This window comes from Furipterus horrens, unplaced genomic scaffold (genome assembly GCF_987537825.1).
Source record: "Furipterus horrens unplaced genomic scaffold, mFurHor1.1.pri manual_scaffold_11, whole genome shotgun sequence".
Classification (NCBI taxonomy): Eukaryota; Metazoa; Chordata; class Mammalia; order Chiroptera; family Furipteridae; genus Furipterus; species Furipterus horrens.
This window is the reverse complement of record NW_028327181.1, coordinates 64,637,171-64,662,848: the sequence shown is the minus strand read 5'-3', so window position 1 is coordinate 64,662,848 and position 25,678 is coordinate 64,637,171. Positions and strand designations below refer to the sequence as shown.

Here is a 25,678-nt window from a genome sequence, read left to right as displayed (position 1 = left end):
CTGTAATTCTCTAAGTTAAGTTCCTCTGGTGTTTTGGGTTAGGGTGATGAGCCTTGGTTTTATTCTCCATGCAGAGACAGCATGTTCTAAGGCACCTGTTTCTGAGATACCAATGCCTCTTTTTTACCATTGGAACCTGATATCAGAATTTTGTTCTCCTAATCTTTAAGGCAATAAATCTGTATGTTGTCAGGTACAGTGTTTAGGGTTTTTCTATGCACTTCCCATGAGAACCAACATGAATAGGTGAATTTTTGGTTTGGCTACCCTTTTGATCCAGTAATTTCATCTCTGGGATTTATAAATATACCAAAGAAAGAAAAGGTTGTATGCCTGAGTATGAGCCTGATTTAATTTTAATAGTGTAGAATTGCTGGTGAACCACTAATAGGGGGGTGATTATTGCAATTTTGTATAATCTAGCTGGGACATTGCGCAACCATTAAAAATGATCATTTTGAAGACTATGCTACAACACGAGGAAATGCCTGCATTAGTCCGCTACTGCTGCAAAACAATCTTGAAACCTCAGTCATACAATAATGAGCATTTATTTCTTCCTTATGCATTGCAAATCAGCTGAGTTCGGCTAATCTAGTTGAGATCAATCAAATGTGGTTCCAGGTCATGAGTTGAGTTCAAGACTGCTTCACATCTCTCATTCCTCCTACTGGTGGGCTGCCCAAGGCATACTCTTCACATGGTAGTAGCAGAAGCCCAGAAGAATAGAACTAATGCTGAAATGTGTAAAGTCTCTGTACACATCATGACTACTAACATTTCATTGGCCGAATAAAGTTGCACAACCAAGCTCACATCAAGGGGGTGGAAAAATAAACTCCAGTTCTAATGTTATGAACTACAAAGGGTATAGATATAGGGAGAGATGAAGTATTGCAAACAACAGTACAGTCTCAAACAAAAGGGTTAAATGGAAAACACACACACAAGATATAAAGTTGATTGTACAACTTGATCATAACTATGTAAAAATATTTTTGCATATAAAAAAGAATAGAAATAAATAAGCAAAAATGAAAAAAAAACTATCCCTGGATAACAACATAATAAGAACTTTTTATTTTGCCATTTTTCAAACTTAGCACAATAGAATTATATTACCTTTATTTTTAAAGGTAAGTTTTAAAAGCATCTCGTAATAGGCAAGTTAGTTTATCAAAGTAGTTGTTTTATGCATTATATTAAAGGTCCGTAGAAAAAAATTAGAATTCTAGCTACAAGCAAATCAGTTAACTATTCTTAGTTCCCGCCAGTTCCTAATCTCAAACTTGAACCTAATGAACTTCCATCAACATATATTTTTAATTTTGTTGCCTAAAAAAAAGTTTAAATTCCTTTTATTCTTTATTATTGCAGTGTTGATTATTCTCCACTTTGGCCCCTTAGAAGTCTCCAAAATTAGATATTTATTTCATTAAATAGAAGCATTGTTCTTAGTAGATTCAGATTTTCTGAAAGTGGAAAATCCATTCAACAAATAATTATAATGTTTGAGGTACAACACTAGTTCCTTTTGGGGAAATAAAGATGTGTAAGTGACCATCCTTACTCTCAAGGATCTCACAGTCCAATGGAAGGAGAAGTGTGTACACATCTATTTGAGGACAGAAAGAATAGACTAGGAGGCAGGTTCAATGTTTCTGATCCCTGGTGGCATATTAGACTCATCTGGACAACTTCTAATAAATACCAATGTCCAAGCCCATATCCACAGATGCTGATTTACTTGGCCTGGTGTTTGGCTGGATCATTGGTACTGTTCAAAGCTCCCCAGATGATAATAATGAGTAGCCGGGCTGAGAATAACTATGTTAGGCCTTCTTCTTTAAGCCTGACTGAGCTGTTTTAGTAGACCAAGAACTGACAAAGACTCTCAAATTCAATGTTTAAAACAATTACGTTAAAAATAAATTATTTTATCAAAATTATATAATGCATACATATAATTTTAAAAGTTACACAGTACTGAGGCTTATGACTAAAATACTGTAGAGCAGTACCCTGTTCTCTTTACTCCCCCAATGCCCTTCCACTTTTGACTCTTTAAATTATTTTTAGAGAACTCACATATCTCCCATTATCCTAATGTTAATGCAGTGGTATCTTGCATTATCAAAAACTATTTAATTGCTGAATTTATTCTTCTCCCACATAAAAGTACCCTAAAACCCCCAAGGAAAGGTAAAAAGGAGGACACATCTAGTAATTGGTGCAGCGAGGAGGCAAGAGAAATGTTCTTCTGGACAGGACAGGACAGGACAGGACAGGACAGATGGCCCCCCTGGTGGCCTGCGCAGTTCAGAAAGTCAGCTCAGAGCACTTTTCCAAGCCCTGCCTGCCCTCCCACCTCTTGGAAAGTGATGGCTTTATCTGAAATTATCGCCAAAACGTTATTCCCACACTTTCTCCTGCATTGTGGCCTCCCCAGCATCAATAAAGTTGTCCTAAACATTTCTAGGAGTTAAAAATAGTCTGGAAATATGAATATTTTCAAAGCAATTTTTTAAATCACACAGACAGAAAAACAAAACTGCATTGACAAGCACAGAATTGGCTTAGTTATTTTGGGAGCTGATTAGAGAAAGCGACAATTGATTTTATTTCTAATATATTGAACATACATTGGAAAGAAGACATGATAAGAAGGAATTACATAGATTCTGCTATGCCAACAAGTATTCCTCTAGTATAGTGTAGAATGAGTTGGGTGTTATTATTTTTTAAAAATTAAGCCATAGAATAGCTGCAAAAGAGAAGACCAAGTTTAATTTAGGGGGATGATTGACAAGTAAGGATTTCAACAGGCAGAGGGAGCAGAAGAGGGTTTGAAGGCTGAGAAAATGGCATAGGTGCGGCCAGGAACAATGTGTATGGGTGCCATAGATGGTAGAGTTGCCATCCAGGCTCCCCATCAACTCTTAGAGTTGGATTATAAAATTAACAACAAAGCATAACGGAAGTGATCAGGGATGTGCGACAGACTACTTTCCAGTCCAGTAGCAGTGTATAAGCAGTTTCTAGCCTAGACGAAAGTGTTAACACACAGAAAATGAATGTGAGTAAAGCATTGTTATGTGTTGGGAGGAGTGAGAGGAAGGTTAGTGGTCAACCTGGAAACTTTAGAAACTCGGAAAGAAAAGAACTTCATCTGAGGCAGAGAATATGAAACAACTAGTCACTCTTATTCTAAATTTGTGTTCTTTTGTAAATCTGACTAGTTTATTCCTTGTGGTGGAATTATCCCTATTTTAGAGACGATTGTAATAGTCTAACATAGCCTGAAGACTTCATACATTTGCATCATATTACCAGTTCCTCTTGCTGCAAGGCTGTACTTATGTAATTTGGCTCCTGTTACTGTTGCATGCACTGATTAGCAATAACATCTGGGCCACGTATTACTACGATCCTGACTGTAGATTGACAGAGCAGTATTTTCACTTATGAGCTTGATTAGCATAAAGCAACCCCTAGGGACTGATCCAAACTTGGTGCAAAGAGGAAATCAAGTTCTGAGCCATTAAAGCTTGAGACCCATAGCCAGTATGAGATGCCAACCAGGGTGCTGCCCTGAGACACCCAGGCAGATTAAATAGCCCTGAAGGCACCCACCTCCCACCCCCAGAATAGACCAGCAAGGCTGGGAGGTGGAGGTTTAATAAAGCCTGCGTTAGGAGAAAGTCAGGGTGTCTCATGGAAAGCCTTGAAAATTGTTTTGATTTAAACACTGCAGGGACTCACTGAAGGAACATTAGCAGGGGTGTCATAAAACCAGTTCTCTCTTTGAGGAGAACATCTGTGGTTGACAGGATGAAACCAGAGGCAGGGGACCAATTATAAGTCTGCTGTAATTGTCCATGGAGGAGATGAAGTGGACTGGGAAAAGGACAGTACACTGCAAATCGAGTGGCAGGGTCATTCTCAAGACGCCTTTCTGTGGCTCTCTGCTGTACTGACCACCTTGATTTCCTCATTTGTAATATATGAAAAGGAATAACTGCCCCCTGCCTAGAAGAAGGGACTCTACCCCTTCTGGCTTCCTGTATTGTTTGAAATAATTTCAGAAAGCTGCCCTCTTTTCATAAAGCAGGTAGAGGTGTTTAATGGCTCTTGAGGCAAAGCAGAGCTTATGAGTTTCCTCTGACAGGGTCCATTCCGGACTAAGGCCGAACACAATATTCCTCTCTAGGCCTGAGAACTGCTCAATGCTATCTAAAATGATGTAACTGCCCACGACACCAGAGGCTCGGCTGAACACAACCTCTGTTGCGCTGTGGGTCTCGGGTGATTCCATTGCTTTTCGCAGTGCAAGCTCATAGCGTCGTCTGTCCTCCTCTCTTCTGCACAGAATTGCTATATCTTTGGGCAGATAGCCCCAGTGGAGCAGGCTGTGACATCTTTCGGCCACGTATTTTGCAATTTGTTCTATTGTCATGTCAGTCTCTGTCTCACACACCCCAGGAAGAGCCTGAGCACGCATTGCTTCCTCGTAGGCAGCTTCCCTGAACAATGCCACTGTGTCCAGACACACATTGGAGAGAGGATTTTCTCTGATCTTCTTCATTTCCTGTTTCATGACCCTTGCTATTTCCAGAGAACAGTGGATCCCTTTGGTGATTATTTTACGAGGAAACCGAGCAGATGGAGGGGGAAGGCCACTGACATCAGCATGATGGACTCGGAAAGGGTCCAGAAAGATCCAGAGAACCCCATGGTGAAGGCTTTCACTTCTAGCTCCCCTCACCTTGGGGTGGGTGATACTCTTAGCCTTCACGTACCAATCACCGTACTTACTGCAAAAATTCTCAGTCTCGTCCATCACTATGTGTTTAACCTTTAGGAACTCCCCTCCCATGAAGGTTTTCCGGGTCACGGCTTGGCAGGTGGTTTGTTGACTGTAAGGATGAAAGAGAGAATAGGGTTTCAGGAAATACCGGGCACTCATTACTCTCTGGATTGGAATCAGAGGCTGGTTCTCATCTGGAGGCTGATTAATTGATCTCCTCATGCACTGAATACTACAAAACTGCTCTACTACAAGTTACCTGACAGAGAGAATATATAATTGCAAACCCAACTCTTCAAGTTATCGAGATAAACCTGCATGTGAAACTTTTGAAATAAACCTGGGTAGCACTGGCTGGTGTGGCTCAGCTGGGTGGAGCATCATCCCATAGACCAAAAGGTCGCAGGTTCTATTCCCAGTCAGGGCACATTCCTGTGCTGCCGCTTCAATCCCCAGTAAGGGCACGTACTAAAAGGCAACTGATCAATATCTCTCTCTCACATCAATGTTTCTCTCTTTCCCTCTCTCTTCCTCTCATCCTCTCCCTCTAAAAGTAATTTAAAAAATGTCCTCGGGTGAGGATTAAAAAAGAAATTAAACCCAGGTAGAATTTACTAATTCTATTAGTAGTCCCTTTCTGCTGCTTGACAATTCCCAAAGACAAGATCCTTATACCTAAAAGAAATCTCAAAAGTAATTTACACTTGTTACTACCATTTCTTTATTTTCTGTCCTTTTTAGAGCTAGAGAACAGTTACCTAGAGGTATATCACAATTTTTATATGCAAAAGAGGTATGGTCAAATGCAATTTCTCTAAAGCAAATCCTATGACCCCACTTACTTGCAGTACAAAACCATAAGCCTCTTTAGGTTTTGGTAAGGAAAATGTCAAGAGGTTACTGAGTTCCATGACATGTCAAGTAGGGCAATAAACCTACAGGGTGATGATCCTGCTTACTTTGTTCAATTTTCCTTTTCAGTATGTTTTTAGCGTTTTAGAGGAGGAGAAACAAATTGAAAAAGGCATGAAACAACCCACTTCGGGTGTCACCTCCTCTGATTTGGAGCCAGATGATATCACTCATGCCTAAAGACTTCCTAATTTTACATATGCGGTCCTTGGGGCTTTACTCCCTGTACCTTGAATCGTAACTATCCTTGTTCTTCTCTTCCAGTTTGGACTGTGTAGACTTCTTGAAGAAAAGCACTGGTTCTTAGCCATTTTCTGTATCTCCCTCACATTAGGGTTCAATAGATACTTGTTGAATTGAATTTGCCTTTTGACTGAGGTATTTTAAACATACCTATAAAGCATAATAAAAAACATAACCTGCCCTGGCCAGTGTGGCTCACTGGGTCGGAGTATTGTCCCCTAAACCAAAAAGTCATGGGTTTGATTCCGGGTCAGGGTACATACCTAGGTTGCAGTTCAGTCCCTGGTTGGGGCACATACGAGAAGCAATTGATCAATGTTTATCTCTCACATCAATGTTTCTCTCCCTCTCTCTCTCCCTTCCCTTTTCTCTAAAGTTAATAAGCATGTCCTCAGATGAAGATTAAAAAAAGAAAACCCATAGCACAATTTATAATACTCTACATAATACGGCATCTGCCTCCTTTCCAACTTTGTCAGGTACTGCATACCCACACCCTACCCCCACTGCTGCAGTGAGACTTACCCTTCTAATTCTCAAGTGTCTCCACGTCTTTGCATCTGCTGTGCCCTTTGCCTAATGAGCCCTTATTTTATTTACTTTCCTTACTGACTTCTTAAGAGTGTGCCCAAGGATCTTCTTTGCTAGGGAGTATTTGCTGACCAACCTTCAGCCCAAGTTAAGATAAGCATATCTTTATTATCATAGTAATTATACAATATCCACATTGCTTATTTTATTTCTTGTCCCCCTTACTGGGCTTTATGGCCAGGTCTTCAGTATGTTTTCCCCACTAACACTAAATGTACACAGTACCTAGCATATACACAGTGCTCAAAGAGATTTGTTGAATGAATTAGTAAACCAAACAAAGAATTAAAATGACTTTGCTCTCATTTACTGGATTATAAAGCAACCAATTTCTTTTATAGAATCAAAAGCTAAAGATTTAAATCAGAAGTAAATGTGCATGTTTTATAAAATTATTGATTCAGAACAAGTCAAACAAATGAAAATATAAGCAAAATCAAACGGTATTTAAATTCAAGTTTCTATTAGGTAGAAAGTCTATTTAACTGAAATACCCTATCACTGTAAAGTATTAAGTATCAAGCAAATGTTTATTTAAAGAAAGATAGGTTCATTTCTATTTTTCTTAAATTTAAGACCACAGATAGTGAAAGATGTTTCTAGTTACATAAATTTAAAGTCATGTATACTTGGCTAATTTATGATGAGATGTTGAAGCCTGAAAATAGCAAAGTACCCTTTTATAGCTTAACCACCTAATCACTTGGAAATGTTTGGGCTCTTGCATTTACATAGTTATGGCACTGCAAAATCTTAAATAACACAAATTCCTTTTCTGATACTGTTGGAAAGACTAACTAAATACATTTATTGTGTTTAGTTAGTGAAACACTTACATCACGTAATCCTTCAAAGAGTCGTGTTCACAAACATAGAGGATCTCTTTTGGTTTGCAGTGGAATAGGTCCTTGATTTTCCCCATGATCTTTATGGCTAGGGCTGTCTTCCTTGTTCCTGGAAAGCAGTGAATGAACAGTTCTCGCGTCTCCTGAAGGCTCTCTGAAAGCAACTCACACTGCTCCGCTATGAGCAAGTTGAAGAATTCACAGCCCAGCTTGTCACTCAGCAGAGATCTAGAGCACAGCGAGACCACGGTCAGGGCCTGTAACAAGTCTTCCATTTCCTCTTTATTAGCGAGCTGATAGGATCGGGGGTAGTGCACAGAGGTTTCACAGGGTCTATGCTGTGTGCCAGGCAGGTGCATCAGTCTTGGAATGACACACACTTTCCCTGTGTAACCACCAACAGTTCCCAGTTTCTGCTTTAACTGACGAGCAGTGTTTCGGGCATACTCAGGCCCTTCCGTCCCACCAGGGTGTATTAAGATTGTGTAGAGTACCAGGGGGCTGTGAACTGCTATTAGGAGAGCATCACACAGGACATTCTGCTCTTTCCTTAAGCCAACATCACTAGCCCAGCTTCTAGAAAATATCACAATTCCCTGAGAATAAGGACGTATCTGAGTCTTCATTAATTCCTCCAGTTCTTTATGGTCTGAGAATAGCTTCGTACAGAGGGCTTCTGGTTTAAATTGTATCTCTTCCTGTGTCACTGAAAATTCAAGGAGTGGAAGTTACTAAAATGTACAAAAGCATATTGTAAGTATTCCTGCAACATCATAGGAAGAAATGAGTCTAGGTATGGAACTACAGGTGTCCCTGTCTGCAAAGAAAGCACCCCCTCTCCACAGGCCAGGGCTCTGGAGTTCCCACTGTAGGTAGTTCTTATACAGGGGAGGGCAGCCAGAGAGGAGTCTTCACAGAACAGTCTCTGAGCACTGTCTACTCAAAGACAAATGGTCCACAGCTGCTGGGAAGTCACTACTTCCTGTTAAGGGTGTGTGTGTGTGTGTGTGTGTGTGTGTGTGAACCTGTCGCTTTGGGGGAGCTAAGAAATTTCCTTTAAAACAATGATTCTTAACATGTGGTAATTTTGACTCCCCTCCCCTTCCTGGGGCTTTTAATAATGTCTTGAAATTTTTTGATTGTCACAGCTGGAGGGGCGCTACTGGAATCTAGAGGGTAGAGGCCACAAATAGTGCTACACATTCTACAATTCACAGGGCAGCCCCCCTTGACAAAGAACTACCTGACTCAAATCTCAATAGTGCCAAGGCTGAGTAACTCTGTTATAGAGCCCATGGCTCCCCTCCTTCGCCATTGGAAAGCCAGGGAGCAATTCTCCTGTGGTATAGACCTAAGGAATTAAATTCTCTCAGATTTAGAAACCAAAAGCCATATGTGACTGGAAGTCCCAAAGCACACAAAAATATTGTGTGAATTTGATGGTTGGGACACAAGAGTTAGCCATATTTATTATTTGGGGACTATTATGTCTGCTAAGTCCCACATTTGACCTTCTCTCTAAGGAGAAAAATTTGGACTAATTGCTATCAAATCTTCCCAATGTAATTTTAGGGAAAAAAAAATAAAGTTCCCTTAGCTGAAATGAAAAAGGAAATACCTGGAAACAAACGTTGTTGCAGAGCGCCCTTAAAATCCAGGACTTTTATGGGATATGATGGGCTTCTTAGTGCAGATGAAGCTGGAGAAATCAGGGGGAGTCTGTAGTCTGTGGCCAAACTGGAAGGAGCTAAATAAATGAATACACGGAGAGTTGTTTCAGACAAAAAAGAAAAAGCACTTTTTAATTGTCCTTCTTACTGTTGGCGTGTGATTTGCATCGGGCCAAATGGCTCTCATATTTTCTATGACTCAAACAGTTCACCTGTGTTACAAAAGGAAGCCTGGGGACGCCTGCAAGGCTTTGCATCTTCTACGTCACTGTGTGACTCATCCTGGGCAAGTCATTTCCCTTCTCTCTCTCATGCCAGGGTGAGATGATCCCTATGATTCCTTCCAACTCTACTATTCTGATTCCAGTTCATTTCTCTGAGGAAAAGGCTTCTAGAAGGGGTGGGATCAGGAAAAGTTAAGCAAAATATGTATTTTTAATATTTTTAAAGTGGTTTAAGTACCAATCCAAAGTTCAGATGGAATAGAAAGTGGCAGGATCTCTAGTTTGGAGTGTCTCTGTGTGTGTGTGTAAGCTAAAATTTAGAAGAGAAAGAATAGTCTAATAAAACCGAGTCTTGATCCAAGCTTCTTTTATCAAACTTAGAATACAATGACCATGAAGGCAAACTGGTAACCTTCTTTCAGGCCGTACATCCTCTACTAACTGCTTAGAAATCCCCAGAGCTGATTCTGAGCAAAACTGTAAGGGAAGTGAGAACCCCAGGAGTCCTCCTCCCCCACCACCATCCCGTGCCCCCAGTATCTCCTTTTGTATCAGCTTTTTTCCTTCTTGGTGGTGCCCCAAACCCAGAGATTGAAGGTATTAGCTCCTGATGTTATTGAAACAATTCAAAATTGTCAACAAGTTTCCCTTGAGAAAAGTAGTGGAGAGTCATTCTTAAACACTGTTTCTCTGAAATACCTTTAGAGTAAGACTACCGAAGAATGTTTTTGACTAGAAATATCAGCCTGCAAAAGTTTTTCAACAGGCCTTTACAGAACATAAAAAGGAACTGTTACTAATTCATGGCTGGTGGCATACTATTACAACTTTTCCAAAGTAGACTAAAATCCAAGCATTTCTTGATCTCAAAGAGTTCATGTGCTCTGTCTTTGGAATTAAAAATATTAGAAAAAGAACCATGTAACAGACAGCTTTTAAGCAAAACAGCTTTCTGTTCTTTAAGTATCTAACCAAACAACCTTGGAAGGTAAGCAAATGGGGTTCCTCCCTACTAACTGAATAATGATTTCTGTTCTGCTTTACCTGGCTGAACATCTAGCATCATGGTTACCCAATTCTCTACCGTCAGCCTTGTGACGGAATTGTTCTCCATGACCCAGGAATCTGGGGCCTCTGTGAATACTACACAGCAGAAGGGCTCCACGTGAACCACACAGACGTAACCATACAGGACATCTTTTTGGTATACATCCAAGATTTTAGTAGTGAAATTCACCTCCGGTTTTTCATGGCAGAAGTGAAATACAGGCAATTTTTTAATGCTGTTCTCTATTTCTTTTTTTAATAAGTCAGGGTTCACTTTTTCTTTCTTACATCCAAACACTTCTTTGCTCTTATCATCCACCCCAATAATGAGGTACCCCCCATGGGTGTTGGCAAATGCAGAAATGTAATGAGACAGCATTTCTTTAATCCTAGGAACAATCTTTTTGCTGGTGAACCTTTTAAATTCAACATGTGTTGACTCAGTAAAATTGAGTTTCTCTTTATATATGAGTTTGTCCTTTTGAAGAAATTTTGAGGCAGACATCCTTATATCTTCCTCTTCCTGGATGTTACTGTCAAGAACTCTCTGAGAATGTGGCTCCTTCACCCTTGGTCTTCCTCTCTGGGCTCTAGACTGCTTCTGTCTGAGAAGCGCCAGGGCACTGCTGGCACTCAGGTTTATGGCAGAAGTCACATCCCTCTGATATAAATTGGAGCGCAAGCTGCAAATCCTCAGGGGGAGGCTGAAAACATCCGGAGTCCATGACTTTACAAAAATCAGGAGATTGTGCCCCTGTTGCATGTAGTCAAGGTATTTCTGTGAACCTGAAGGAAGGAGCTTTTGAAAAGAGGTTTCCAGGTCCTGCCCCAGCCCATGGCATCGGTAACTGTAGGTTTTATCATCAATCTTCGCTTGGATCACACCCCCTCCAGAATTTAACAGTGCACAGGTGGCTTGGATGATTTTAGAATTCTCAGTTCTTTTCAAATAGTTATTGGTCATCTTCTTCCTGTTCTCTTCTCCAAAAGTCACTGTGCCCATTTCTACAATTATCTCAGGGTAGAGCATTTCCGTATTGGTCTCGAGACTTTCCATCTCAGCAGCCCCTCTGTGCTCAAAACAATGATAGAAATAAATAAGCAGGACAGAAATGTTCCTACATTAACAAGAATTCCAGAGATCACAATATTTGCTTCAAAGCTATAAATTGTTTCCTATACATTTATTTTAACATGGAAATAATTTTTAATATCACTGTTTTCTAACAACTTTATCAAGATCCTTAGTCTTTCCAGCATGAATGGGCATAGTTAACGGTAAAGGCTTAGTATTTAGCCATAATGGAAAACTTATAGTGCTGAAGTTTGTAGCCATCTTTTATTTAAAATCAGGAAGTGCCACCAGTGATTCCAGATGTCATAAATAAAAGTCATGGGTTTAAAAAAAGCCATGGGTTGGAACAGAAGTCAAAGTAAGTTAATAAAGAATATGCAGAAGTTGAAGTCAAAAACACTCCTATTTATAATTCAAAGGGGAAAGGAAGGGGGCAACAGAGAACTAAGGGAGTTCAGTTTGATGGTATATGTGATGTAGATATCTTACTATAAAATCAAGCATAAAACTTGGTATTCTTTATGTGTTATTTTGTACATTTCTAAAAGCTTTATTCTACTCCTGAAAGGCTGTCAGTTGACACCAAATGCCGAATTCTTTTTATCTCTTCTAACATTCTTCTAAAAGTACATTTCTCCATATACAGTGTGAGACAGGAGCAAGTGTTTTCCTGGCCTCCTTATATTTCTGCCCTATGCTGTGGGAGCCTCTGAGACCTGGGAAAGAACAGGAGCCTTTGGGACATAGTTATTAAACTGTGGTCAACCTCCTTTTGTTTCAAGATTGGAGAGTAGCCATCTAAATTGAAATTAGGGCTCTGAAGCAAATAATTCAGGCATGGCTCCCTTAGTTTTTGTTAACTGCAAAAATCACATGTTTACCAACCCAAACTAAAATTCTTCCTCTAGAAGAACTTGTTTCTTCTGTGTAATCTTTGCAAAAGTAGAGGCCATGTGGGTGTTGTTTGTACCCATCGAGAGGAAAAAAACAGGCATTCAACAAGACCCTCCTCTGCCATAGTTTGCCCTTGGTTGCTTTCTCACTTCTACCAAGTAAACCAGAATCAATTTTTTCATATGTGAGCATCTCTTATACATAAATGTAAATGTCTGGCTCTTTAGAGAAACTTCTGATAACATTCTAGCCATATCATAGACTCACAGAAGTATTGGAAGGAACTTGAAAGATTTTCAGGTCCAATTATATGATTCTCAAATCCTCTGTGTGACATTCCCAACTCCCAACAAATGGCTTTTCAGCAAATGCTTGAACACCTCCAGTGAAGAGTAATTCATTACCTATCAAATTAGTCCCTTCTATTTTCCCACTGCTCTGTTAGAAATGGCTTTCTCATTTTCAACTATAATTTTCTCCCTAAAATTTCCATCTGTTGAGATTGAATTGAATTGAACTGACAAATTGAATTGCTTTTGAAATGGTAGAGCTACACTATCATAGCTGATAACAACTGTGGTATAGTTGAGATTCTTGCTCGGTATGAATATCCTTCCCACTTTTCCCAAAGTTTCTCACATATTTTCCTTTACAAGTGTCTCCTCAGCTACTATTTTACTAAGTCCTTCATGCCCTCAGACATAAACTGCATTAAGATGAGATGGATGAGGCTTTTTTAAAATAAATTTTTTTTTTTTTTTACCTGATGATCTTGCTTCTCCGCTCACTGTTTCAGTTCCACATCTGGCTTCGGTCTGAGTGTTTGCCTTCTGTCACAGTCCCTGCTGTCCTTTGATATCAGCCTGGGAGGAGCAGGAACTCTGCCAGACTCCCCTAGTCCTCATAACATTGACCCACTGAGGAAGGCTGATAAGGACTCAAGAAAAGCCCATGACAGGGCAGATTAGCAGGCCAAGTTCTGACATCTGAAAGTGAATTAGGCAGTAATGGGAAGATTGAGAAATTTGCAAATGAGGTGCCAAAGCTAAACTTCCCACTTCTAAGAGACTGGCATCATTTCCATACATCATACAAGCATCTCCTGCCCTGGTTAATTTTATTTCAAAGATCTACCTTTATTTTAAATTAGGCTGCTCTGTACATATCCATTATGAGCAATATTAACCTCTTCCATTACATTTCAAATTGCTTGCTTTATTCTATCTAACTCCATTTTTAAAAAAACGATTTTATTTATTTATTTTTAGGGAGAGGGGAAGGGAGAGAGAAAGAGAGGGAGAGAAACATCAATGTGTGGTTGCCTCTTGCGCGCCCCCAGCTGGAGACTCAGCCTGCACCCCAGGCATGTGCCCTGACTGGAAATTGAACCAGTGACTGACCCTTTGGTTTGCAGGCCGGTGCTCAATTCACTGAGCCACACCCGCCAGGGCTATTCTATCTACTTTTATTCTCTTTTTCCTATTCTTCCTTTTTGTTGGGCACACGACCCAGCCTAGAAAAATGCTCATTGATGAAGCTGGCTGTCTCTGGATGAGAAGACTGCAGATGATTTTCATTTAATTTCCTTCAAAAACGTTTCCCCTGTATTTTCTAAATGGCCTACAATGAACATGAATTGTTTTATAATTAAGAAGTAAACAGATGAGAGACAGTAATTTCATTTGGAAATGCTGGTTAAACTGGATAAAGCTTCTTGAAGTAGGTTGTATAATGGCCACCAATTATTATTACTATTATTATTATTAACCCATAAATGTTACCTTATAAGGAAAAGGGTCTTTGCAGACGTGATTAAGTAGGAATCTTGGGATGGGGAGATTATCCTGGATTATCTGGGTGGGTCCTAAATCCAATTACAGTCATACTTCAGTACTCCTTGGCTTCAGAACCCATCAAATCCTGTACTCATCGCATTTTGACGAGAAAAAAATGTTTCAGCACTTGGCGCTTGCTCAGCACTCATCGCACTTGCTAGAACTTGTATGAGTCGCGATGCATCCCTGCAAAGAGAAAATGCTTCATTGTTCAGTACTCGTCAGTTTCGGCGAGTTCCTGAACGAATTAATGATGATGAGTACCGAGGTACCACTGGGTAAGTGTTCTCGTGAGAGGGGCAGAGAGAGATCTGATACACACAAAAGAGGAGGCAGTGTGTGACCCACAGAGGCAGAGACTGGGGTGCTGTGGTCACAAGTGAAGGAATTCAGCGACCCTTGGAAGCCAGAAGAGGCAGAAATGGTTTCTCCCTCATAGACCTCCACCCCCGCCCCAGGGAGCACAGCCCGGCCAACACCTTGATTTCTGCCCAAAAGGCTAGTGTAAAACTTCTAGTTGTGAGAAATAAATTTGTGGGGTTTTTTGTTTGTTTGTTTTTGTTTTTTCACAGCAACCAAGTTTGTGGTAATTTTGTAGTGGCTACAGCAAACTACTATATTTGTCTCCTTCTAAATCGAACTGTCAAACAATTCCGTGTTTCTCCTTCAATCTGTTTATGATGAAATGACATTAAATAAGTTTCTGGGTATCCCTAGTTTTTAAAAATTATTATTATTAATTGAGATTGCTATCCCTATGAAGCTCTGCTTTGCTGGCATTACCTTTTGTATATGTTGACTGAATAGAGTTTCAGGATAGGAGGCAGAACAGATGCTATAATGTATAATCAGCACAGTAACACCACAAACTTCAAAAGCCTGCCCTCAACTTCAACTTTAACAGATTTTCATTAACTGCACTTCCAAATTCAGTCTCACTTTTAGTTCTACCACCAACCTTAATTCCCAGCCTCACTCTTACATAGAAAGTCCTCTGATATTACTTTCTTTTATAAAAGTAAAAATGACCATCATTTCCTAGACATGAGCATTTGGGTACAAGGCACCAAGCTGGGAGCTTTTAACTCTACAAGGGAACTGAGATTACATGACCAGCAAGTGGAAGAGCTGGAGTTCAAACCAGGTTCGTCTAATATAAATGTCTCTACTCCTTCCACTGCCTTTCAAGTTCTGGAGTCTTCAAAATCAGAACTCTACCTGAATATCTCCCCCTTTCTTTCCCGGTCAACAGAAAGAACATTATTTGGGAAGGGGAACTGGGAACCAGATTGTTGTTTCCTTCCTATTCCTCAATGCACTACAAGGGACCAAATCAGGAGAAGGAGGGATAATGCGAAAGATGAGCAAAGAGAGTTTCTCTTCCTTCTGCAGAGCTCCTTAATTAAGTCCCCTGGCTATGAATAGTTAGGTTATCACACCAGGGAGGATCTCACATCTGATTCTGCTACCTCAAAGCACATGTCCATGATACAAAGTAATTTGAAATCATTAGCTTGGACAATACTTTTCCTAGGCCTTGGGAAAGTGATCTGGCCATTCTGTTGACAATTGGCTAAGAAAGAACCGGAGCCCCCAATTTATTTAAGATATATTTATTCACTAAGAATTTCAACTTATTAGTAGACGTACTTGTGGTACAGCCTTTGTGCACACCAGACAAACGCTAATTTCCATCTCACCTTCAATTCATCCACAGAGATCATTGGAAGACTACAGAGAATATAGTGACCAAGAGCAACAATGCCAGTTCTACCACACCACAATACCTGAGTGTGGGTAAGTCTCCTAACTTTCATTCATTCTTTCATTTGAGCACTTAGGGAATCGAAATCTTAGCTCTGGCCCTTTCTAGATTTGAGACCTTGGTGAAACTAATCCGAGCCTCAGATTCCTTCTGTGTAAATTGGAGATAATAATAATGCCTTCTCCATAGAGTTCTTGTAAGAATAAAGTGCGATGGTGTACATAAAGAGCTTAGTATGGTGCCTGGCATATAATGTAGCTTTTCATTCAATAATGAAAATAATTATCAATTACTAAGCACTTACTGTGTTCCAAATATGATGTTGTGTGCTCTGGGGCTACGTGTGAAAATAAAAACTTTATTTATAATGAAAAAAAAAAAAAAAGAAGGAAAAAAGGAAGGAAGGAAGGGAGGAACAACCCACATGTCCATCAACGTAAGAACACATAAACAAATTGTGGTATTCCATAAGGTTAAAAAGAAAAGCAACAGGCATGTGATAATAAGCAAAATGTTATTAGGGGCTCCCTTAGGTATTCATAGATTTCACACCAGATTTGAAGGTGGGAAGAGAAGCATCTCTCAAAAACCTAATTACAGGTCATTTCTGAATGTCCACATGGAGACCTACAGCTTGCCTACCTCATGTACCTGCCCCTTTTAAAAAAGATTATATTTATTTTCATAGTTTACATTCAATATTATTTTGTATTAGTTTCAGGTGTACAGCATAGTGGTTAGACAATCATATACTGTGATCTCCCTGATATTTCAAGTACCCATCTGGCACCATACATAGTTCTTACAGTATTATTGGCTATGTTTTCTGTGCTGTACTTTAAATTCCCATGACTATTTTTTTAAGTATATTTTATTGCTAATGCTGTTACAGTTGTCCTAATTTCTTCTCCCTTTGCTCCCCTCTGCCCAGTACCCCCTTCCCTCCAGCAATCCCACCCCCCTTAGTTTATGTCCATGGGTCGTGCATGGGTCTTTGACTTCTCCGTTTCCTATATTATTCTTAACTCCTCCCTGTTTATTTTGTACCGACCAATTATGCTTCTTAGTCCCTACACCATTTCCCCATTTCTCCCCCTTCCCCCTCCCAGCTGATAACCCTCCAAATGATCCCCATAGCTATGATTCTGTTCCTATTCTAGTTATTTGCTTAGGTTGTTTTTGTTTTTACTTTTTAGGTTCTGTTGTTGATAGTTGTGAGTTCCCATGACTATTTTGTAACTACCAATCCATACTTCTCAATCCCTTCAACTTTTTCAGCTGGTACGCTGATCCCCCTTCCCTCTGCCAATCATCCATCTGTTTCCTGTATCTATGAGTCTGTTCCCGTTTTTCCATTTGTTTGTTTATATTGTTCAATTCCACATATAAGTGAAATCATATGGTATTTGTCTTTCTCTGACTGACTTATTTCACTTAGCATTATACCCTCTGTGTCCTAGCATAGTACCCTCTAGGTCCATTCACACTGTCACAAATGGTAAGATTTCATTTTTTTATGGCTGTTTATTATTCATATGTTGAAACCTTTTCTTCTCCTCCTCCTCCTCCTTCTTGAAGCCCCTTTAACATTTCTTGGAATACCGTTTTGGTGGTGATGAACTCCTTTAGCTTTTTCTTGTCTTGAAAGCTATTCATTTGTCCTTTTGTTTTAAATGAAACTGAGTCCAGGGAAGTAAAGATTAAGGTTACACACCTAGTAAGTAGCAGAATTTGGATTTGAATCCCTGTCTGTCAGATTCCAAAACCCATTTACTATCATTTTGTCATGCATCCTTTTTGTTAGCTGGAAGAATGATACATGTCCTATTCACAATCTAGAGAGGGAAAACGTGGAGTAAGCAACTCACTGTAGTATAACATATACATTCTATGTACGAGGCATTGTTCTCATTAATCTAACAGCTCTGTGAAGAAGGTGCTGTTATTATTCTCTTTTTACATATGGAAAAACTGAGCATAATGCTTGCACTACAGTCCATGTGCATGACCACTACACTCTAGTGCCACTCTGTAGAGTTAGAAATGTATGACCATTGCATTCACTTCAGGTGTTCTAAGGAGTGACAATATCTATGCTTGTGGGAATAAGATAAATTTCATAAATGAGATAGTATATGAACTGGAACCTGCAAGTAAGAATGCACCAGGCTGAGAAGGGAGACAGACATGCAGAGGAAACAGCACATGCAGAGACAGTCTCTTCACTGTCTAACCTCCTGTCTTCAAAGTACAGTGGATGTCCTTAGTAAGTTTAGTACAAAAGACCCTCCATTTTCCTCCATTCTTCCTTTTTATTTTTTCATGTCCTTCTCTCCATCCCTGACATTCATCACAATCCTCATGCTGCTTTTCATATGCGATTTCTCCATTTCCATTGCCACAGTCCTAATTTAGGCTCTTACTAGCTCTCACCTGGACCTTTGTAATTTCTTACAATGTATTCCGTCTGCCTTCCTTCAATCTATTTAAAAACACAGTTGCATGTTGAATTTTCTAAAGTACATATCTGATCTTCTATGATCTTGGGCTGTGAAATCTTTAAATCTTTCACTTTATCCAGAGTAGTCTGAACTACACAGCTAGCAAGCACCATTCTTAACAAAATCTTGACCTCTTTCAAATCTCCTACCATCCCCTTTCTTTTTCCCAGGCATTGTGTGTGTGTGTGTGTGTGTGTGTGTGGTTTCTTTTTGATGCTGGGGACATCCGTACTTGATATTGGTGTTTCTAACTCACCGATTTTTGAGTGATACTACACGTTTCAACTTTACCTAAATTTGGTCAGCTCCTTAATGCTTTCTCTCAGAATCTCCTAATTCTGAAACCCCACCCATCGTTCAAGACCCAGATCAAGTGCCACCTCTTCCAGGAAGTCTTCCCTGCTCTCCCTCACTTTTTTTGATATTTATCTGCACTTTTCTTGTGGCACCTCTTGCTTATTTAGGAAGCGTCCAAGAGCCCGACCAGTCAGTAAGTTACCCCTGTACGAAGAGGGACACGTTCAGCTAAGCCCACCCCAACCCCTAGCCGTCACGCGGGCATCCGCACAAGTGGTAATAAACTACGTCGGATCACTCAATCAATAGTTCTTCCCGGAAACTCAGGGCACAACTGCCTCAGACACCCTTTCCCAGTTGTGAAAGAAGGCACCGACAAAACCACTCGGGATAACAGTCATCCTGAGGTCCGAGGGCGGGAGGGAACTATTCGGATGCTGTTAAGCCACTATCCTAACTCTAAAAACTCTGCCGGCTACGCAGAGGCAATGGAAAAGGCGGTCCGGTCCTCCTGCCCGCTCCACCCCTGATGTTCGTCTCGCCCTCCGATTGGCTGTCACCGCCAGCTGTGCCCCACGTGACCACCTAACCTCCGCGGGATTGGTTGTCTGGCGAAGGCCGCACTGGGTGGTGGGAAGCCGGCCGGCCCGAAGCGGAGGCGAGCGGGGAGACCCGTGTAGTAGAAGAGCGGAGGGCCCGCGATACGCTCCACCAGGCTTCGCAGGCCCGGGAAAGCCCCTTAAGAGTCTAGGTCGCAGGAGTTTTAGGAGTTCCGAAAGAGGCTTTAAGACTCCTGCCTGCGTCTTTAGTGTGAGCCCTGGCTCCGGCCTTACTCGTGTTTCCCGCGAGGACGGCTTTTTTCATTCATTCTTGAAGTTGGTGGGGTTTGGACCATATTACATATTTTATTTCTGATGGTCCACTGTAAGCATTGGTTGTCCAGCACAGTGCAGAGCGCCCTGAGGAAGAAGCTGGGGGAAGGAGGATTTAGAGATGCTTAAGATATGGTCCTTACCTGCGTGAAACGTTGGAGGTAAGTGGGCTTTATAAATTGTGCTGATTCTTTCATAATTTAGGATTTAGTAGGGAGGGTCGTGCACTGACTGAGTTAAACGCTCATTTAGCAGGCCTCCTCCGCGCTCTTCTGAGTGCGATGGATGCAAAGGTCAGTAAAACACAGTCTTGGTTCTTTAGGAACTCTGTGATGGGACGTATGGGGAGGTGGGGGACGTGGGTAATAGGCGTGGGATGCGTGCTGCGGCAGGAAGAAGTGCAATGGGAGTCAGAGGAGGGGATGACTGGTAAGAGTTTGGGACCACTTAACAGAGAAGGTGACATTTGAGTAAGGTTTTAAAACTACAATTAGGCGTTCTCCAAATTGAAAGGGCTGGGGAAGGCATTCCAGATGGAGCAAAGTGTATTAAAGAAGAAAATTAGGAAATTGTGTTTGTGTAGAGGATGATGAGATTAAGGCTCAAGCATAGCACCTAAAGAACAGATACTTGGTTATAGTTTCCCCCTCTTTATAGAGCCTAGTTGCTAAATGGCAAACACAGACCAACAGTTGTCAGCTTTGTGGAGTATCAGTCTATTGATATCTATAGGTGGCTGAAGGAAGCATGTGGTGTCCCCAAAATTGTTTACTGACAATACCGTGATGAAAGGCTGGAAAGGGTGACATGTGATCCTAGTACTTTTCCATGTCAGCGACTGTATATTACCAGGTGCCTTTTAAAATAAATGAAATGCAACCAGCTTTTTCATTCAGAAATTAATTATTCAGGTTGTGAATTACCCAGGCTTTGCCTTGCTTCCTTTATCTTGCTCATGCCCTGGAGAAAAATGAAATTATATCTTATATTTAGCTAATTGTGGAAAATATAAATCTGGTCATCAGACCTCCGTTCTTTCTAGCTCTGCTGTTAATTTGCTATGAACCTTGGGCAAATCATAGTCTTTCTGGGTCTTGGACTCATTAAGATAGAAGATTCTGGTATAAAAAATGTGTGATTACGCCCTGGCTGGTGTGGCTCAGTGGATTGAGTGCTGGCCTATGAACCAAAAGGTCACCAGTTCGATTCCCAGTCAGGGCACATGCCTGGGTTGCAGGCCAAATCCCCAGTTGGGGTGCGCAAGAAGAAGCCATACACTGATGCTTCTCTTCCTACCTTCTGCCTCTATTAAAAAAAAAAAAAAAAAAAAAAAAAGTATGATTACTTTTTATCTTTGTGTGAAGAATTGTAAATCTATATATATATATTAAATGAACTAGAGTTTATAAAGGAATGTAGTAGAAAATCTAAAAGTAATGTTTTATTTTTTTTCATGGGTAAACCTAAGTTTCTTTGGGAGTGAAAAAACTCTTAGATAGTACAAGGAGGTGAAATGCAGTGATGCGATGATGAGTGAAGTATAGTCTGACCTGGTATTGCCATTCTTCTGTGTTGGCTTTGACCAGGGTATGATCACTTAATCTTCTCTCTGAGCTGATTCTGTTGTGCTTTTCCCACATTGGTATGTTCTAGCCTATTTGGATACTGGTTTTATTACATACAGTATATGAGTGTTTCTTTGCTATTCTTTTGAATTTTATTGATACTTTCATGTTTTCTTTCTTAGGTTGAGGTGAAAAATCTGGCTTCAATACCTTCATGGAGTACTACGTTACTTCAGTCCTGGATCTGGTTTAGTTCCCTTATTGACTTACTATATTTAAAAAACTTTTAAAAAAATTAACTATGGTATTTGCTTTGGTAAAACCTTGCTGTTTATCAAGAATTTTTGCAAATATCCAATATACTCTTCCTATGATACATAAAAGCGTTAATATTTTTAAATCCATAAGATGCTCCATATTGGAATTTAGTTCATCACCTTTGTTGCTATGAGAGAATGTGTGTACTTTGAATTGCTATTATAAAATGCATTAAAGTATTGGAAAACATTATCTCAGCAGTGGCACTTACAGCTTACTTTTATTCTTCCTCTTCTAGTCATGATTTTTTTTTAACCCATATTTTTCACCAACCTGTCAATCCAGGCATGAATTTTTCTACATAGGAAAATTGTTTTTTGTAGTATTTCTAGTACAAGTTATTTCCAACAGGACTGAATTCTTGCTGTTGGAGTAGAGGACCCCCCCGCGCCCCCACGTATTGGATTAGCATAAAAGCAAAATATTAATACAAAAATACCCCAAAAAGTCAAGGTGGTCTGAATGAAAATTTACCTTAAACACCTCAAGTAATCTTTAAGTTTCTACATAATCATGACAACGTGGAACAATTCTTTGCTCAAATCATTTATTCTTAAATTTTATTTAAGCGTTTCATAGAAACTTAGTAATAGAATAATTCATGTCAGTTTAGCAAACTCTTAACAGCAAGCAGAAAGAGCTTATTAAAAGATCATTTCTTTACACAGTTAGATCAGTATTTTACTTCATCTTTTCATTGCTTATTAGTACTTTGCTTTCACACCAAAATCTTAAGGCTGCTCTCTATATACACTTGACCACTACTTTCCTTTAACCAGTTTCCCAAGAGAGACATGTATGGGTAATAAAGGAATCTTTAAAAGTTGATAAATTGCAGCACATGTTACTCAACCAGTGGTCACAGTATATTGAAGGAGCTATTGTTTTTCCAAAGTTTCTATGAAGAGCAAGCCCACTTTTCACAGTTTGCGAACTGATGAAAACAACCTCCTCTTCATAGGCAGATAAACACTTTCTTTTATAAAGAAGAGGCCTGCTTTCCCCTCACTACCCACTTCATGAAGTCTAACTTCGGTTTTTCTTGAGCGCTTCTATACCTCTTCATTCTTTAAGGAAAAGCTTCTGTACTGATTATCCTGTTTTACCCATTTCTACACTGACCCTCATATCCCCTGCCAATCCCAATTCTCTTACTCTAACCAGCTTGGTCAACTCTTAAGTTGAGGTCTAGACGGTAGGCTAGAAGGTTAAGATCAATGGGTATATTCTTTTAAAGAAATCCATACAGTTTAAAATTCATATAATTATGAATTGAGGCTAAGAAATACCAAACAATGCTGTGTACCATGCTGAAAAGCAGCCCTGTGGCTGTATAGTGCTCATCCCTTTCAGTTCTCAGGGGAATACAGTTTAATCAGATGTTGTACTTCTGTTGGATAACCTGTGATGGGACAAGCTTGGTGACTCCTCACATAATTAAACACACAGCGATAACAAAACACATAGCCAGAGGTGGCAAGAACAGTATCATTCACCCGGGTTTTACGGCACAGTGGGCACACAGTCTTCATTTTGGGTAATAGGGGAGAATCAGAATTGTAGTCTAGGTGTACAGGTGGTGGTGGAGTAGGCAGGGCAGTCAATGATTTGATGGTTTCTTGATTTTCAGATGAGTACCACCACTCAAGGAACTGCAGGAAGAAGATGCCCACAGAAAGGCCAGTAGAGAGGGATAAGGCAACTCCCCCCACAGCTTTTTTCAGAGTTGCCTTTATCTTCTCACTAACACTGTTGGAGAACAGAACAAGGAAGCAAAAGGAGAAACTTTATTTAGGTATAATCACAGAGTGACTAACACAAACGTAGTTCTTACACTTTTCATCAGAATCACCAATTCAGTTTGGGGATTGAACAGTTGCCGGATTGGCATTGTCTCCCTAAGGTTCTATTCTAAATGGTCCCCTTTCTTACAGTATTTTAAGAGCATAAGAGCTAAACTTTGTCTTTAATGGCTAGGGTTTTGTTTTGTGTTTTGAGAAATTAGTGAGACATTCATTATATAGACTGTGTGTATGTGTGTGTGTAAGATAGTATATCCAGAAGAAGAAACAACTCATTTAACAAAAATTAACTTAGTGCATTATTGAGGAATATATATTTGAACTTGTAGGAGAACATGAACACTAACTAGAAGCAATAGCGTTGTGGTTGAGAGCAGTCTTGAGAATTGTGTTATTCTGGCTTGAATATCAGCTCTGCCACCTTCTAGGTGCGTGGCTTTGGCAAGGTACTAGCTTTTAGGCCTTAGTTTCCTCGACTGTTAAATGGGCTAATGAATTGATTTCATTGAGTTGTGATAAAGCAAACACCTAGCTCAGGGCCTGAACACAGCAAGTGTACACAAAAATGTAGTAGTTATGAGGTAAGTTACCAGGATGGTAATCCTTGTTTTATGAACACAATTTTTCTATGATTTTTATGAAATACCTCAAAGTGGACTAAGGGTCATAAAATTAGGTAAGATTTTTAGAATTTGTTAAAGATTTGGGGGAGTGTCAAGGCCTTACCTCCTGGCTGGTTGCTGCATCATGCTGGCTTCAGCAGGTTTGTGCTCCAAAGCTTGTATATCCTGGACTGTGAGTCGACCTAGCCGAACTCCAGCCAGAATTAGTAATGGTGAGTGATGCTCAGCTTTTCCTAGGATGTACCGAAGTTGTTGTACAAGGAACCAGCCTTCCCAGGCCATGTTAACAAACGGATAGGCTGCTAAGAAGGCTCTGTAAAATTGTTTCCAGCGGGAAGAGGGGGGATGGATAGAATATTCATCCTCTTCTCTCAGGCTAGAAACCAGCTTCTCCAGCTTCACTTTCAGATAGGGAAGAAGAACCAGGAATATGATTGACTTCCAAAGCTGCTTCTTGGGGAGACCAGCACTGGCCAGTCTTTGAAGCTTGTGTGTGTCCCCTGTTACAATCCGCTTTAAGCCATAAAAGTTTTCAGAAAATGAGGCACTGGTTTTAGACAGATAATGCTGCTGGAGCAGAAGATCTAGCAAGGCAAAGATTTCATCAAACCACCTCCAACAGAAGCCATAACGGGCAGGATTTGATTCTGCAAGAACCTAAAGCAAAGTAAATTAATTAATGAAATTCCATTTCACAGCTACTGTGCCATATATTTAATTTCCTTTTTTCCCTCTAAATTCTACACTTTGAGAGTAACAGGTCCCTTCTTTTGGGGTCTACCCTACCCTTCCTGAAGTGCTGGGTACTCATTACAGTACTCTACACATAAGAGGGACTCACTCAATAACCGTTAAATCATATAATATGAATAATATGCTAATTTGTCACTTCAACGGCTACCAAATAAATTCAAATTATTGGTTTGGTGTTTACCCAGTCGTCCCTAAAACCACTTAAAGAATTAATACCTTACCTTGACCACATGCTGAAGAGCAGGTCTCACTGCTGTCATCAAACTGTCCTGTGCTACCACCTCAAAGATGGTGGGCTGGTCATCCAGCACAGAAGCAGTTGTGATGTGAGCCCCGTGCTCGGCCATAGTTCTCTGTGTGCACTGGGTTTCACTTTGCCCACAAACTCTAGTAAGCCTTAACTTGTTTGGGATATCAAATAGGTGCGCAGTCTTAGAAGTAATCTTTCTGCAGTATATCCGAAACTTTTAACTCAATTCTCACGGGAACTGGGGAAAAAGACCACTTCTGGAGGCAGAGGGGACGAAGTCTCAGGGAGGTTAAGGACGAAGTTTAACGCAGACGTGGGTGGAAGTGGTGTATGGGGACTTGTCAAACGGGGGGCTTCATAGGGCAGAACGTGGCTGTGGGGTATAGGTATGGGCCAAGGAGGCTGTCCTCTCGAGCTGCAGTCCTGAAAGCTGCGAATCAGGGACTTCCAATCGTGTTGGCTCACAAGCCAGCCAGTTCTGAGGGGTTAGAGGTGCTAGTGCGGGCCCGGCACGCGAGGACCGGCTCCAGCCGTTGGCTGTTAAGTACCCTGCCCGCTCCCGTCCTTGCGCGCTGACCCCAGGCGGGGCGCGAAGGACCCACGACGCCACGTTTGAAGAGAGGTCTCAGCTTTATGACAGAAGCCGCACCCGGAAATAGGTGCCACCGGTCCTGGGGAACCGCAGGGAGAGACGCTCTAGTCCCGAACGCGGCCCTGAAACCGGAACAAGGAAACTCTATGACCCCACTAAGCACTTCCGCTTCCGCCCTGGTTGAAATAAAGGAGGGT

At 40.6% G+C, this 25,678-nt stretch overlaps 2 protein-coding genes and 1 non-coding gene across 3 annotated transcripts; 1 reads left to right on the top strand and 2 right to left on the bottom strand.

Moving 5' to 3' along the window:
- Positions 1-1,058: 1,058 nt before the first annotated feature.
- On the bottom strand, positions 1,059-13,145 carry SLFN14 (schlafen family member 14). Its single transcript, XM_090292401.1, has 5 exons — positions 13,072-13,145; positions 10,337-11,409; positions 9,017-9,145; positions 7,390-8,104; positions 1,059-4,916 (listed from the first exon to the last, which is right to left on the bottom strand). Exons 2-5 carry the CDS (start codon positions 11,394-11,396, stop codon positions 4,082-4,084), a joined length of 2,739 nt encoding a protein of 912 aa, XP_090148527.1. The 5' UTR covers positions 11,397-11,409; positions 13,072-13,145; the 3' UTR covers positions 1,059-4,081.
- A 7,954-nt stretch (positions 13,146-21,099) lies between these two features.
- LOC149998048 (Z30 small nucleolar RNA) lies at positions 21,100-21,195 on the top strand. Its single transcript, XR_016507316.1, has one exon. It is a non-coding gene; the product is annotated as a Z30 small nucleolar RNA (small nucleolar RNA).
- A 484-nt stretch (positions 21,196-21,679) lies between these two features.
- Positions 21,680-25,598, bottom strand: PEX12 (peroxisomal biogenesis factor 12). Its single transcript, XM_090292547.1, has 3 exons — positions 24,861-25,598; positions 23,990-24,543; positions 21,680-23,210 (listed from the first exon to the last, which is right to left on the bottom strand). Exons 1-3 carry the CDS (start codon positions 24,984-24,986, stop codon positions 22,811-22,813), a joined length of 1,080 nt encoding a protein of 359 aa, XP_090148673.1. The 5' UTR covers positions 24,987-25,598; the 3' UTR covers positions 21,680-22,810.
- Between the last annotated feature and the right edge of the window lie 80 nt (positions 25,599-25,678).

Coding starts and splice junctions, on each gene's coding strand:
- PEX12 (XM_090292547.1), bottom strand. CDS start 24,986: ATGGCCGAGCACGGGGCTCACATCACAACTGCTTCTGTGCTGGATGAC. Junction 24,544..24,860: donor CTCTTCAGCATGTGGTCAAG/GTAAGGTATTAA, acceptor ACTTTGCTTTAG/GTTCTTGCAGAATCAAATCC. Junction 23,211..23,989: donor ATGCAGCAACCAGCCAGGAG/GTAAGGCCTTGA, acceptor GTTCTCCAACAG/TGTTAGTGAGAAGATAAAGG.
- SLFN14 (XM_090292401.1), bottom strand. CDS start 11,396: ATGGAAAGTCTCGAGACCAATACGGAAATGCTCTACCCTGAGATAATT. Junction 9,146..10,336: donor GATGCTAGATGTTCAGCCAG/GTAAAGCAGAAC, acceptor TCATTTATTTAG/CTCCTTCCAGTTTGGCCACA. Junction 4,917..7,389: donor TCTTTGAAGGATTACGTGAT/GTAAGTGTTTCA, acceptor TCATCCTTACAG/TCAACAAACCACCTGCCAAG.